The sequence below is a fragment of the Chrysochloris asiatica genome, unplaced genomic scaffold (genome assembly GCF_000296735.1).
Source record: "Chrysochloris asiatica unplaced genomic scaffold, ChrAsi1.0 scaffold00023, whole genome shotgun sequence".
In the NCBI taxonomy this organism is placed as follows: domain Eukaryota; kingdom Metazoa; phylum Chordata; class Mammalia; order Afrosoricida; family Chrysochloridae; genus Chrysochloris; species Chrysochloris asiatica.
In genome coordinates this window covers 13,777,774-13,791,504 of record NW_006408541.1, presented here as the reverse complement: position 1 = coordinate 13,791,504, position 13,731 = coordinate 13,777,774, and the positions used below count along the sequence as shown (strand labels likewise).

The following is a 13,731-nucleotide window of genomic DNA, read 5'->3' as shown; positions in this document are numbered from 1 at the left end:
TTCTGTGAAGCTATTTAAAAAAATGGTGTAAACATATAAAAAAATATTTAAAGCAACGGGGAACTATATATTGCTGTTTTGAAAATTTATTTGAAATAAATTTTTTTTTTTGTATTTTGTATGTTATTAAGAAGTCACAAACAGAATATGTAGTAAATCTCCTTAAAATGACTCTTTCGTTGCATGTCTGTGTGAGAGGTGTGTGCGTGCACATGTCTTCATGGAGGACACAGTCACAGATACTTCTCAGACATAAGCAACCATCTCGTAAGATGGCTTGTCTGGGTTTTGAAGATTTAGGACCTTAGTCTCATGGGACAACTCAGTCATTGGCACGGTACAGTTCACAGAGTTCCTCTTACGCATCCTAATGAGCTGAATGGTGTCTGGGGTCTAAAAGCTTGCAAGCAGCCATCTAAGATACAGCTGTTGGTCTGTACTCATCAGAAACAAAAAGAAAGAGGAAACCCGAGTCATCCCAGAGGAGAAACTAGTCTACAGAGCTGATGGCCAAGCCTCTGTCTACTCAGCAGTGCCCAGCTACCACTGCCGCCATTCTGATCAGGGTCACCATAAGTGGACCCTTGAAATAAAGGGAGACAAAAGCAGAACAGAACTCAGATTCTTAAAAAGTCCAAACTTAACTGGACCAATGGACACTAGAGGACTCCGTGATATAGTGAGGTCACCTTTTTTTAGTGCAATAGGAGATTGGGACACAAAATAAAGGGTGGAATCTGTGAGTATGTGGCTGCATTAAAAAAAACAACATCTGTACAAGATCAAAAGGTCAACAGTTACTTAGGGAAACTAGTATTCAAGAAATGGAACAACCAGAATGCAGTTCTAGAGATGGTTGACATTGTGAAAAGTATAGCGAATGTCACTGAATCATTTGTATAGACATTGTCAAGTGGGAACCTAATTAACTGTTTATGCTTATACACATGCAGACACCACAGTAGTTTTTGAAATTATATTTTCTATTTCTGTACATTAAACAAAAAAAGATGGGCAATAGAGTTAGGTAACAAAGAGTTTTACTCTCTAGAAGTTTTTTTGTAGTTCTCAGACTTTTTGCATTGAACCATGTGGTTTGATTCCACAAAACAGTCCTCTGAAAAATGAGTTTCAGCCCTTCCTGACCAGATCTGAAGGTTCTCTGTGTGTGCTCCCTGAAGCCCTAAACGCAAAGGAACCAACACCCCCTTCTCACTGCTTGTTTGCTGCTCTATTCTCTAGGTAAAACTGCTGCTTTTGCCCTGCCGGTCTTGGAGCGACTGATCTACAAGCCCCGCCAGGCTGCAGTGACTCGTGTGCTGGTACTGGTCCCCACCCGGGAGTTGGGCATCCAGGTGCACTCCGTCACCAAGCAGCTGGCCCAGTTCTGCAACATCACCACCTGCTTAGCTGTGGGTAAGTTTCCATTGAGGGCTGTCAGCCCCAGAGACCAGGGCCCAGTAAGCATAGACATCTGAGGATGATGATTGTCAGGAAAGGGTCCTGTGTTGACTGTATCCACCTACAGCCTGGGGTGACAGTTCAGTAGTGAAGAGTGGAGGCCAGGGGTTGGTGCAGTTTAAGCAATTCTGACATAAACAGGATTTTTCCCCCTTGGTACCAAATTGGATTTCAGTTCTCATTGGTGCTTAGCATGAGTAGTGAGTGAATCAAGTTGGTTGGGTGGGCATTGTTTTTCCAGTGCAGGTACGCAGTCACAGTACCTGAACACCTTCCTTTTACTAGCTTTTTGTTTGGTTTCAGCCACCAATTGATGGCAACCCCATGTGTGTCAGAGTAGAGCCTGTGCTCCATTTACCCTTTTTAGGCAGGTGGCAGTCTGGGGTGTCTTTTGGACAGTGTCTGTGTTCTCAGCTGCCTCTCCCAACCCTGGATGTCAGAGTCATTCTATTCTGCAGACCTTTGTGTTTTCAGTTTTGGTTTTCTTTTTGCATGTAGCACAATTATAATGAAGTACTGACTTTCCCACACACTCTAAAATCCACGGGAGCAGGGACTTTGTCAGTCTGTCATTCCTCTGCATGTCCTTAGCACCTGGCATGGGAGCTGGCAGGTGACAGGCATGCATGAAGTGAGTGATTGGGCTGGCTGCCTTGTGGACCTTTCTTTCTAGGCGGACTGGACGTGAAATCTCAGGAAGCAGCTCTTAGGGCGGCACCAGACATCCTCATCGCCACCCCGGGCCGGCTTATTGACCACCTCCACAACTGTCCTTCCTTCCACCTGAGCAGCATCGAGGTGCTCATCCTGGATGAGGCTGACAGGTACCCTTGAGGGCAGGTCCCAACCCCCATGCCCCCAGATGTTAGCCTGCCATCTCGAAGATGCCAAGTGTCTCCTAAGTCTAAGGAGAGGCTGTGGAAAGGACTCAGCCTGAGGAGACATGTTCGCTAAGTGCTGGACGTGATGCTCTCAGACAGGAGTCTGATGGAAGATTGGCATTAACTCTGCTCTCACTGATGGAGTATTCGTTACAATGAGGGGAGGGTCCTGCATGGTGAGGAGAGGGCTAGCAGACCTCACGTGACTTCTCCAGCGGAGGAGAGCCTCACTTCAGCAGGGCTGGCACATGTTCCGGCCTCTCAGTGAGGCAGAGCGTGGCATGTGGGCGGCTGTTCCCATTCTCCCACAGGACTGGTCAGAGCCCAGTCACCAGGACATAGAGGACAAGTCCTGATGCTGGGCAGCCTCCACGACTCTTCCAAAGTGTCGGTGTTAGTAAAGTCCCCCCCAGAAAGGGGGATGAGGAGACTTTCATAGATTAATAGTGGCTCAGTGGTTAAGTGCTCAGCTGGCAACCGAAGGCTCAGTGGTTTGAATTCCCCAGCTGCTCTGGGAGAGAAACTGGACAGTCTGCGTCCATCAAGAGTCCAGCCCTAGAACCCTGATGGAGCGTTGCGACTGTGTCCTTCAGGGTCACCAGGAGTCAGAATTGACTCTGCAGTAGTGGGTTGAAAATTTTTGTTTGGAAAGAGATGTGACAACCAAATGTACTTGGATTTTGGTTCCTGAACTGAAAAAATGGACGATGGCTTTCAAATGGCTTTCAGGCACATTTAGGGAATTTGAATGTGGACTTCAGGTATTATCCAAGAACTAAATTATATTGCTCCTTTTGTGGCACCGTGGGTTAATGTGCTGGACTGCAAGGTCATTTGAACTGCAAGATAGGTGGTTCAAGCTCACCAGCAAGTCCTCGGAAACTCAGTACAGGGTTGCTGTGAGTTGAAACCAGCTTGATGGCACTTAACAACACAACACAAGTTGTATTTTTTGAGTATGGTAATAACATTGGTTGTGTAGGAGATAAGTGCTGAAATATTTAGGGGTGAAGTTTTAAATTAAATTTGTAAGTCAGCAAAAAAATTTATCTGGCAAAATGATAATTCTTGGTGAAATCTTGGTGCAACAGTAAAGGAATAGTAATATTTATGTTATTAACTGTTGTCAACTCAGCCCATGACTCATGACAGCTTCATGCACGATTGCCAGGTCTTTCTTTGTAGTCTTAGTCTGGAAGTTCCACTGAAAGCTGTCTAGCATCATAGCAACATTCAAGCCACCGTTGGCAGACGAGTGGTGGCTATACTTAGTTGGGCTCTAGTGGCTGGGAATTTGACCCGGGTCTCCCCTATGGAAGGTAAGCAGCCTACTACTGAACGCTCACTGCTTTCCACAATAGTACTAGGTGCTGTCTAGTCAGCTCTGACTTGTAGGAGCCCTATACAATGTCCAAGGCTGTAAATCTATATAGGACCAGAAAGCCTCATAGTTCTCCCTTGGAGCAGCTGGAGGCTTTGAACTGACAACCTTGTGAATAGTTGATGGTGTCAAGTTGATTCTGACCCATGGGGACCCTGTATAGGGTTTCTGAGGAACACCTGGGAGAGTTTGAACCGCCGACCTAGTGGTTCAAACCGACCTTGCAGTCCAGTGTGTTAACCTGCAGTGCCACACCAGGACTCCTTGTGGTTAGTAGTCCAGTGCTTATCCCACAGTGTCATCAGTGCTCCCTGCAGTACTGCTGATAATAGTCATCATGTGAGTGACACCAGACAAGCAGCACCACAAAATCAAGGCCTGTTTGCTCCGCTCCACTGGGGCACACGAGGGCTCAGTCTGTGTTTGTGCCTTCCTTCCTCCCCCTGCCTGCCAGGATGCTGGATGAGTACTTTGAGGAGCAGATGAAGGAGATCATCCGGATGTGCTCCCACCACCGCCAGACCATGCTCTTCTCTGCCACAATGACCGACGAGGTGAATGGAGGGCCAGTGCCGAGGCTGGGCTGGGCAACCAGGGCTGTTGTTAGCCGCGGACAGCCTTCTCACAGAGCTGCTAACCTCTCCTATGCTGGACAGGTGAAAGACCTGGCTTCCGTCTCCTTGAAAAATCCCGTCCGCATATTTGTGAACAGCAACACGGATGTGGCTCCCTTCCTGCGGCAGGAATTCATCCGGATCCGGCCCAATCGGGAAGGGGATCGGGAGGCCATCGTGGCAGGTGAAGTTTCAGGGCTGGCTGGGGAGTCTGGCTGGGAGTATGGGAGTGGGCACATCCCTGGTGCCCACACTAGAGCACTGGGTTTATTCCTGAGCTGCCAATGCCCCGTTTTCCTAACCCATCGAGCCGCATGGCTTCGCCTCGGCTCTTTTTCTGAGTCGTTCGCTCTTTCTTCTCACCTCACCACCCCCACCCACCTTTCTGCACTTTCTGTGTCCTGGATGCCCAGCTACTCCCCGCCACCTGCCCCCTCTGGCCTTTTAGTCCAGACCACTCCTATCTGTCTCTGGATTCCTGCAGGCACCTCCTAACTGCTCTTGTGCTTCTCCTCTGGTCTCCCATTGTAGTGCCCCACACTCGGGGTCATTGGAAATGATCACAGAGCAGCCAGCGTTCACTCCTGTTACTTCCTTGTTCACATCCCTCCTGTGGCTTCCATTGCGCCCTGTCAGACTCCCGCGATTGGCCCTCCCTGCCTCTGGCTGTGCTGTCCCCTAATCGGAGCCTTCTTTCTTAAACCCACTGAGCAGTTCTTGCTCGGATCATCTCCTAGATCTCAAAGGTGACCCCATCCGCCTTCACCTGCTCACACGGCATAACTCATCCTTGCACATTGGACTTTGTCTTGGAGTTGGAGTTTCACAGGCTGTGGCCTTGCCTGTCTTTCCGTGCCAGGCACCTAGCAGGTGGTGGGTGTGTGTGGCATTGATTAGGAGACTCAGAGACAACTGGCTGCTCACTCTTGTCCCCCTGCCAGCTCTGTTGACGAGAACCTTCACCGACCACGTGATGCTGTTCACCCAGACCAAGAAGCAGGCCCACCGAATGCATATCCTTCTGGGGCTCATGGGGCTGCAGGTGGGCGAGCTCCACGGCAACCTGTCCCAGACGCAGCGGCTGGAGGCCCTCCGGTAAAGCCCACATGGGGCTCAGGGCCCACCCCTCCAAGTCAGGCCCTCAAGGGCACCCTCTTCACCTGAGAGTCAGGTTAGAGCCAAGGCATACAGTATTCTTAGTTACCCCAAGCCCTGCAAGGTCGTGTCTTGTAAACATTCAGACCTCTGACTTCCTAGGCTGGCAGAGGGTGAGGCTGGTGTCCCCGGACTATGGGACAGCTGGAAAGACACAGCCTGTGCATCGCTTTGATGAACAAGAGTTACAGTCAGAGCCAACAGCCATTTCTTCCCCACATCCTGTTCCATGGGCTTTTCCGTGTGGCTTAACTGTCATAATAACCAATGATGATTTTGGTGGTCTCACCATAAAGCAGAAAGGAGTGGGCCTCCAGAGCTCTGTTCCACCCCCATTTGTCACCAGGGAGCTGAGAGCTGGTTTTGAAAGAACCTCTTAGGCATTTGCATAGGCCCCCTGCCCTGGACTTACTCAGTGGTTCCCAAAGTGTGATGTGTGTGAGATTCCTGCTTCCACTCCCATCCTCAGTCCTCCACCTGCTCTGTGGGATGGTTGGTTGAAAGATGGGTGTGGATATTGGATGGGCTGTGGTTGTCTGTCCCTACTGTGCTCGAACAGGGCACCAGGGCAAGCGTCTCTGTTTGTGGCTGTCTCTAGGCGTTTTAAAGATGAACAGATTGACATCCTAGTGGCCACAGACGTAGCAGCTCGTGGACTTGACATTGACGGTGTGAAAACGGTGAGCAGTCCTCCTCTTCCTTCACCTCTCTCTTGCACAGCCATCTCCTGGCACAGCCATCTCCTGGCATTCCCCAGCTCTGACAGATGCTCCATCTTGACCTTCCAGGTTATCAACTTCACGATGCCCAACACCATCAAGCACTATGTCCACCGGGTGGGGCGGACAGCACGTGCGGGGAGGGCTGGGCGCTCGGTGTCTCTGGTGGGAGAAGAGGAACGGAAGATGCTGAAGGAGATTGTGAAGTCTGCCAAGGCCCCTGTGAAGGCCCGGATCCTACCTCAAGGTGAGCAGCAGCATGACTGTAGGGCCGGGGGGAGCTTTGAGCAGATGCTTTGGTTCTTTGCTGTCAGGAGCTAGGTTTGACTCCCATCCCTCACCTCTCTGGGCACAGACCAACGGGTCAGTCTGTGTAAGTGATTAACAACAAGGTTGGAAACACTGCTCTACACGTAGTTCTTTTTCCAACCACAGTCCCTGCTGGCCCCTTGCTTGGTGTCGGGGCTGTGGGTAGACAGATGGAGTCTCATTCTCTTGGGATGGCTTCCGTTCTTTTTTGTTGTTCTCATAGATACCCATTGCCCCTGAGTCAGTTCTGACTCATTGTGACCCTGTAGGATGGTGTTGGTGGTGGTGGTGGTGGTGTTAATTGCATCTGAGTTGGTTCCCACTCATAATAACCCTGTATAGATTTTCCAAGGAGCTGCTGGTGAATTTGAACCACTGACCTTGTGGTTCAAACCAACCTTGCAGTGCAATGCTTATCTTGCAGCACCACACCAGTAAAACTATGTTATTTCCATGACTGCAGCCTTTGTGATGCTGTGGGTTAATGCGCCAGACTGCAAAGCTGTTTGAACTACAAGGTCGGTGGTTCAAGCTCACTAGCTGCTCCTCGAAAACCCTACACAGGGTCACTGTGGGTCAGAACTGAGTCGATGGCACTTCACAACAACAACAGCCTTTATAGAAATAGACCTCCTGTCACATTTCTCTCTGGTGGATTAGATCCACCAACTTTTCAGATAGCTTACCCACTGTGCCACCAGGGCATAGGGGTCCTATCAAGCACATCTTTCTTGAAATTGATTGTTACAAAGTTACAAAAATAGTATGTGTTCGCTGTTAGTAACTGGTGAAAAACAATAAAGACAACCACCTCATTCCGCCTCAGAGTCCATCGCTGTGAGCATTTAGGTACAGGCTTCTTCAGGCCTCTTCGCCCATGCAGGCGTCTTTTGTTGGTACTTTTCCATTTCATTCATTTAATCAACGGACAATGATTGAGCACCGCTGAGGGCCAGGCACCGTTTCTTCTCCTCTTGGTGCTGGAGGTGCCGTGGGGAACAAAGCAAAGCTGCTGCTGTTCTGCTGGGTAGAGAACTGTGGTTGAGAATGGAGCCGAGTGAGTGCAGGGGTGTTCTGCTCTAGGAAAGCCGCTCTTGAAAGGCCTCTCAGCAGATGCCATTTGAAAGGAGGCCTGGATGACAGGAAGAGGGGTCCAGAGGGATCTGCAGACGGAGTGTGCCAGGCAGAGTACCTAAGTGAAGGCTCACGCTCTGAGTGTGTAAGAGAAGGCAGGCCAGAAGAGCTGAGCACTGGGGAAGAGAAGAGGAGAGGCAGGCAGGGACTGCTCTTGGAGAAGCAACAGGAAGTCACATGGCGCATTTTCTATGTCAGTACATTCACATCTACGTTAGTTCCATCTGGTGGTTTTGTGCTGTTGAGTCGGTTCCAACCCATAGCGACCCTGCATGGGGTTTCCGAGGCTGTATATCTGTATGGGAACAGAAAGCCTCATATTTCTCCTGCGGAATGTCTGGTAGTTTTGAACTAATGACCTTGTTAGCAGTACACTACCAGAGCTCCTTTTATTTTCATCTGGTATGTGGCATTTCAGTTCAGTTCCCTGCTGCCATCTGAACGCTCAGCGGTTTGAACCTACCAGCTCCTCTGTGGGAAAAAGATACGGCAATCTGCGTCCATAAAACTCATAATGTTGGAAGCCCTGTGGGGCAGTTCTCCTGTCCTGTAGGGTCACTGTGAGTCAGAATTGGAAATTGACTGGGTGGCACATAGCACTGAACATAGCCCTTACTTAGTGTTGAAGTCCTCTTCATTCTCTTCCCTCAAGATGTCATCCTCAAATTCCGGGATAAGATTGAGAAAATGGAGAAGGACGTGTACGCGGTCCTGCAGCTGGAGGCTGAGGAGAAGGAGATGCAGCAGTCAGAAGCTCAGGTGAGGCAGTGAGCTGGCCACTCACCTGCAGGCTTGCGTCCGGAAGCAGGCTGCCTAGGTCACTGCACAGTTCAACCTCTGGCGGGTCTGGGCTGGCAAACGTAGCCTCAGGAGGCCCAAGCTGCTGTGTTCTTTGTTATCAGATAATGGGTTTTGTGGTGGGCAGTGGCCACATCAGCCCCCTTTTGCTGTGCCCTCAGATCAGCACAGCAAAGCGCCTTCTGGAGAAGGGGAAGGAGGCCCCGAACCAAGAACCAGAGAGGAGCTGGTTCCAGACTAAAGAGGAACGGAAGAAGGAGAAAAGTAAGGCAGGAGATATTTAATCTGTATTCACTATCTTCCCCCAACTTACCCCTGTTGTCTCAACACAAAAGAATTTACATTGTTTGACAGCTTGTTTTTTTTTCCACTTAATTTCATAATTTGTAGCTCACTGTATAGTATACATATGTGTGCTTGTGTGTATGTATGTACTTGTGTGTGTGTATGGTGCTGTAGGCTCAACATTGGACTATTAACCACAAGATTGGCAGTTCAAACCCACCAGCCACTCCTTGGAAACTCTTTATGGTTCACCATGAGTCGGAACCGACTCAACGGCACTTAACAACATCGAGTTGATGACAGTGGGAAATGGCTCCATGTTTCCGTCTCACACGTAGAACGTCATTTATTTAGGACCTCCCAGGCTCCCAACAGCACTGTTAGATAAATGAGGTTCTCCCTGTAAGATGGAAACGTGGAGTCATTTCCCACTGCCATTGAATGTATTCCAACTCATAGTGACCTTGTAGGAGGTGCTGGTGGGGGTTAAATTCCATCGAGTTTGTTCCGACCCATAGCAACCTTGTATAGGGTTTCCAAGGAACAGCTGGTGAGCTTGAACCGCCGACCTCGTGGTTCAAACTGACTTTGCAGTCCAGCGCATTAACCCACGGCACCACCCCAGGACTCAGAGCTATGAATCTTTACAGAAGTCAATAGCCTCATCTTTCTTCCTTAGAGTGGCTGGTGGTTTTGAGCTACGGACCTTGTGGTTAATGTAGTCCAATGCTTATCCTACAGCTAACTGAAAGGTCAGCAGTTCTAACCTACCAGCCGCTGCTTGGGGGTAAGACGTGACAGTCTGCTCTTATAAAGACTGTGGCCTTGAAGCCGGTCCAGGACAGTCTTGCTCTATCTATAGGGTCGCTAGGAACCCGCATCGACTTGATGCTAACAGTGTTTCTTGGTTTAGTCCCTTGTTGAACGGCGTTGCAGTTGTTTCCAGGCTTCTGCTTTTATGAACAATGACGTAATGAAAACCTCTACAGAATCCCTTTCACAGTCAAGCAAGTACCTCTGACTTGCACGATGAATTCCCAAAAGTGAAATGGCTGGGTCACAGGGTGTGTATTTGCAATGTGTTTCCATCGAGGTTGTACCAGCCACTTAAGAAATGTTGTCCTTATTCTCCACAACAAAACAAGTTGGGGAAAAAAAGGAAAGAAACACTGTATTTGATGTCCCCTGCTGATGACCAGTCGGCTCTGACTCATAGCCACCCTCCAGGGGTTTCCAGACGGTGGATCTGTTTTTTTAAAAACTACTTCATTGGCTATCTTTATTTTAAAAGTTTTTTTTATCGTGCTGTAGATGAATGTTTACGTACAGAGCAAATTCGTTTCCCATTTGATAGTTTGTATATAAAATATTCCATGACATTGGTTATATGCCCACAATTTGTCAGCAGTTTCCGTATTTCCACTCTGGGTTCCCTGTTTGCTTTTGTCCAAGTTTTCTACCCCTTCCTGCCTTCTCATGTTAACTTTTGGGCAAATGTTGCCCTTTTGATTATTTTAAGGAACATGTCCCATTCGGGTATTACTGTTTATTTCATGGGCCTGTTGGTTATTTGGCTGAAAGGTATTCTCCAGGAAAAGCTTTAGTTCAGAGTCAGAATGCTGCTTTAGGGCACTTTTCTCCTGCTCCATTAGAATGCCAGTCAGAGCGTCAGTAATGGTTGTCGGGCACTGCCAGGATCCTGGGGGCTGTGGTTTGTTCCTAAAGGCTGGATATCCTGATGAAAATAAGTTCCCGTGTCTTTCTCCTGTACAGAGGCTGGTGGATTTGAACAATCTTTCTGTATACGATTGAGCACTTTACCCACGGTGCCAGTAGGGCTCCTTTATTTAACAATAAGGGTGTCTTTATGTTCAGTCTTCCTGTTAAAAACAGTTAAAACTGTCCTTGTGAGATGTATGGGGCAGTACTAAACCCAATGCTGTCGAGTAGGGTTTCCAAAGCTGTAGATGTTTACAGAAACAGATGGCCTCAGCTGTCTTTTATTTATGGTTAGTTTTTTTTTTTTTTTTTTCAAAACAAAAAATACATGTTTATGTAAATGTCCAAAGGGCCTCAGATTTTTTTTTAAGAAGCAGCTGGTGGACTTGAACCACCGATATTTTGGTTAGCAGTTGAGTGCTTGACCACTGTACCACGAGGGCTCTCTGTGAACTAAATCCTTAGCTTTCATAACAGGAAGTCGATAGATAACGAATGCCTCACATGGCTATAGTGGAACAAGCATGTGATCTGATGGGGTGGCGGTGACCCCCAGGAGAAAAAGTAACTGCTTTTCATTTTAAACTTTTATGACCAGTTGAGATCTGTGTGTGCTACAAACTGTTCCTGAAATCTTGTGTCCTCTTTTCCTCCCAGTTGCCAAGGCTCTGCAGGAGTTTGACTTAGCCTTAAGGGGAAAGAAGAAAAGGAAGAAGTTCATGAAGGATGCCAAGAAAAAGGGGGAGATGACAGTGAGCAGCCTCCCCTGGGACATTTGATCTCTGCAGAGCAGGTGGGTCAGGGGCTTCCTGGCCTGGTCTACCCTCTTATCTCTCCCCCTTCTCCCCAGGCCGAGGAAAGGTCTCAGTTTGAAATTCTCAAGGCGCAGATGTTTGCTGAGCGGCTAGCCAAAAGGGGCCGCAGGACCAAGAGAGCCCGAGCAATGCCTGAGGAGGAGCCAGCTAGAGGTAAGCAGTCCAGGAGTCCCGAGGAGCAGATAGGAAGCTTCTCTCTGAAACCTATGCTTGTGGTCAGGGAGGGAATTTGAGGGAGGACAAGAATGTCCCACGTCTTTTTGAGTAATTAGCTGCCCTTTTATTGTCTCCAGTATAAGAGCGGAACCTTGGTTAGTGGGAAGAACTAGGATTTTAGAACCTAGGCCATTTTGACTCTAGAGTCTAAGTCTTTAACTTGCTACTTGTAAGATCTGGGTAAGGGTGGAATGAAGACAGTCTTTGGCCCAATCTAAGTGGTCCATCTCATTGTAGGGCTCTTGCAAACACCTGGATTTTCTGATAAGCATTTTTCTGCTGGGGTTTGATGTCTTGCATCCATGCCAGCATTCCATTAGTCTAGAGCAAGCCACTGAGCTTGGAGCCATTGGCCTGAATTTCGTAACTTGCGCCAAACACAGCCACAGCTAACTCCTCTCTGTGCACAGCCAAGAAGCAGAAGCAGGCAAAGAAATCTGTATTTGATGAAGAGCTCACCAACACTAGCAAGAAGGCTCTGAAGCAGTATCGAGCTGGGTAAGGTTTGAGGTCGCCATGGAGCCCAAAACTAGGACTCTTCCATCCTCCAATTCTCATACACATAAAACTCGAACATCTATCTGGGCTCCTGTGCCCCATGACCTGTCTAGGGATCCCAGGTTGCCACCGGGAGGCAGAGGTATTGAGGCCCTCCTGCCTTGGAGGTGAAATGGCACATGTTCAGGATCAGAAATAGAGCTTTCAGAAGAATGATCTAACATCTCAGCAGTCTGTTCTACAGAGCCCTGAAGATGCCTGACTTGCTGTTGCTCTCAGGACTACCTGGGGCAGTGGGTGGGGAAGGGCTAAACTTTGGAAGTAATTTTATGCCATACAGAAGAAGGACCTTTGCTAACCTTACTTTCCTTGACTTCTACAAACCCGTATTGTTGTTGTTAAGTGCCATTGAGTTGGTTCTGATTCATATATAAGGTTTCCCAAGGAGCGGCTGGTGAGCTTGAACCACCAACCTTGCAGTCCAGTGTAATAGGTGGAAATGCAGACACGCCTGGCTTTGAGAACTTAAATGTCCATTCCAGTGCTGTGGTATTGCTATGTGCTGCTGTGGGGACGGGGTACCCATCTGTCCCACAGCCTATCTGTTTCAGCTTTGCTTCTTTTCTCCCAGACCATCCTTTGAAGAAAGGAAAAAGCTGGGCTTGCCCCACCAGAGGCGAGGAGGAAATTTTAAATCTAAGTCCAGGTAATGTGTGTACTCTTGGAGGGCTAGAGGCTGTGGCTCCTGGGGTTGGAGTTGAAAGCCTTTTTTGGGAAAGGAGCCACTTCCCCTTTGTGGTCTTGGTGCTGATCTGAATTCTGTCCATTTTCTTAACAGGTATAAGAGGAGGAAGTAGCTGTGGTGGCCTGAAGATGCCTCTGGGGCGGTGGGGCCTTTTCTCCCATCTGTAAAAAAATTCTTTCATACATGAAGTGTGTGTGTCGTTTGTGCATCAAGAACAATGGGGGTATGGGGCGGGGGGTGGAGGTGGGGGTGGGTATGTAACTTTTCCTGAAGCATTTCAGTCAACCAGCCAAAGTTCCCTTCTTGCTGATGAGCTTTTAGTTAAAGAATATACAAAATCAAAAAGTGTTTTTTGTGGTAGGGCAAGGATTCCTCTCTGATCATATGGGTTATTACTGTCTCTCCCCAGCAACTCTGCTGGTGTGGAACGAATGTGACCTCATGGGGTTTGAGGGGTGAGCTGCGTGTGTGGAGTCGGGAAAGCCTTGCTGGACATCCTCCCATTTATCGAGCACTGGTCACGTGCTGGACATTGTGTGTGCTGTGCCCCTGACACTGTGCAGGTCACCAGCCAGAAACCTTGCAGAGTTGCATGGCTGGGATCACAAGGCACTTACTGCTGGAGATGGGACCGCAGAGTGGGGAATCCCACCCTTTCCTGAATCCCAGGTCCCCTGGAGAATTAGATGAAAGCTACAAGGTAACCCTTGGGAATATTATCGTGCATGTCACATACTAGTTCAGGGGCACATACTCCACCCCCCAGCTTTCAATCCATCGTAGTTACCTGGGAACACATGTTTTAGCCACTAGTGTTGGAAGCTGCTCAGAGGCTGTGGGCAAGACTCTGCTCTGCATGTGTCTCATGAAAACATGTGAAAGAGCCAAGCACAGACCTGTGGACTGTCATCTCTAGTTTTCAAGGGTGTGAAGATTTAAAGCCTCCAAAACCCTATACAGGTTACTGTGAGTTGGAACAGACTCAATGGCACCTCATAACA

General features: G+C 48.5%; 1 protein-coding gene across 1 annotated transcript in view; it reads left to right on the top strand.

The window, feature by feature from the left end:
* The window catches only part of DDX27 (DEAD (Asp-Glu-Ala-Asp) box polypeptide 27), a 28,153-nt gene extending 15,311 nt beyond the window's left edge, over nucleotides 1–12,842 (top strand). The window contains exons 8-21 of the mRNA XM_006839196.1: nucleotides 1,243–1,416; nucleotides 2,135–2,285; nucleotides 4,178–4,277; nucleotides 4,380–4,521; nucleotides 5,279–5,432; nucleotides 6,091–6,172; nucleotides 6,281–6,458; nucleotides 8,307–8,413; nucleotides 8,614–8,716; nucleotides 11,114–11,208; nucleotides 11,307–11,439; nucleotides 11,898–11,985; nucleotides 12,617–12,691; nucleotides 12,824–12,842. Of these exons, the coding sequence (XP_006839259.1) occupies nucleotides 1,243–1,416; nucleotides 2,135–2,285; nucleotides 4,178–4,277; nucleotides 4,380–4,521; nucleotides 5,279–5,432; nucleotides 6,091–6,172; nucleotides 6,281–6,458; nucleotides 8,307–8,413; nucleotides 8,614–8,716; nucleotides 11,114–11,208; nucleotides 11,307–11,439; nucleotides 11,898–11,985; nucleotides 12,617–12,691; nucleotides 12,824–12,842 (1,601 nt within the window). The remainder of the gene's footprint in view (nucleotides 1–1,242; nucleotides 1,417–2,134; nucleotides 2,286–4,177; nucleotides 4,278–4,379; nucleotides 4,522–5,278; nucleotides 5,433–6,090; nucleotides 6,173–6,280; nucleotides 6,459–8,306; nucleotides 8,414–8,613; nucleotides 8,717–11,113; nucleotides 11,209–11,306; nucleotides 11,440–11,897; nucleotides 11,986–12,616; nucleotides 12,692–12,823) is intronic.
* The last annotated feature ends 889 nt before the right edge of the window (nucleotides 12,843–13,731 follow it).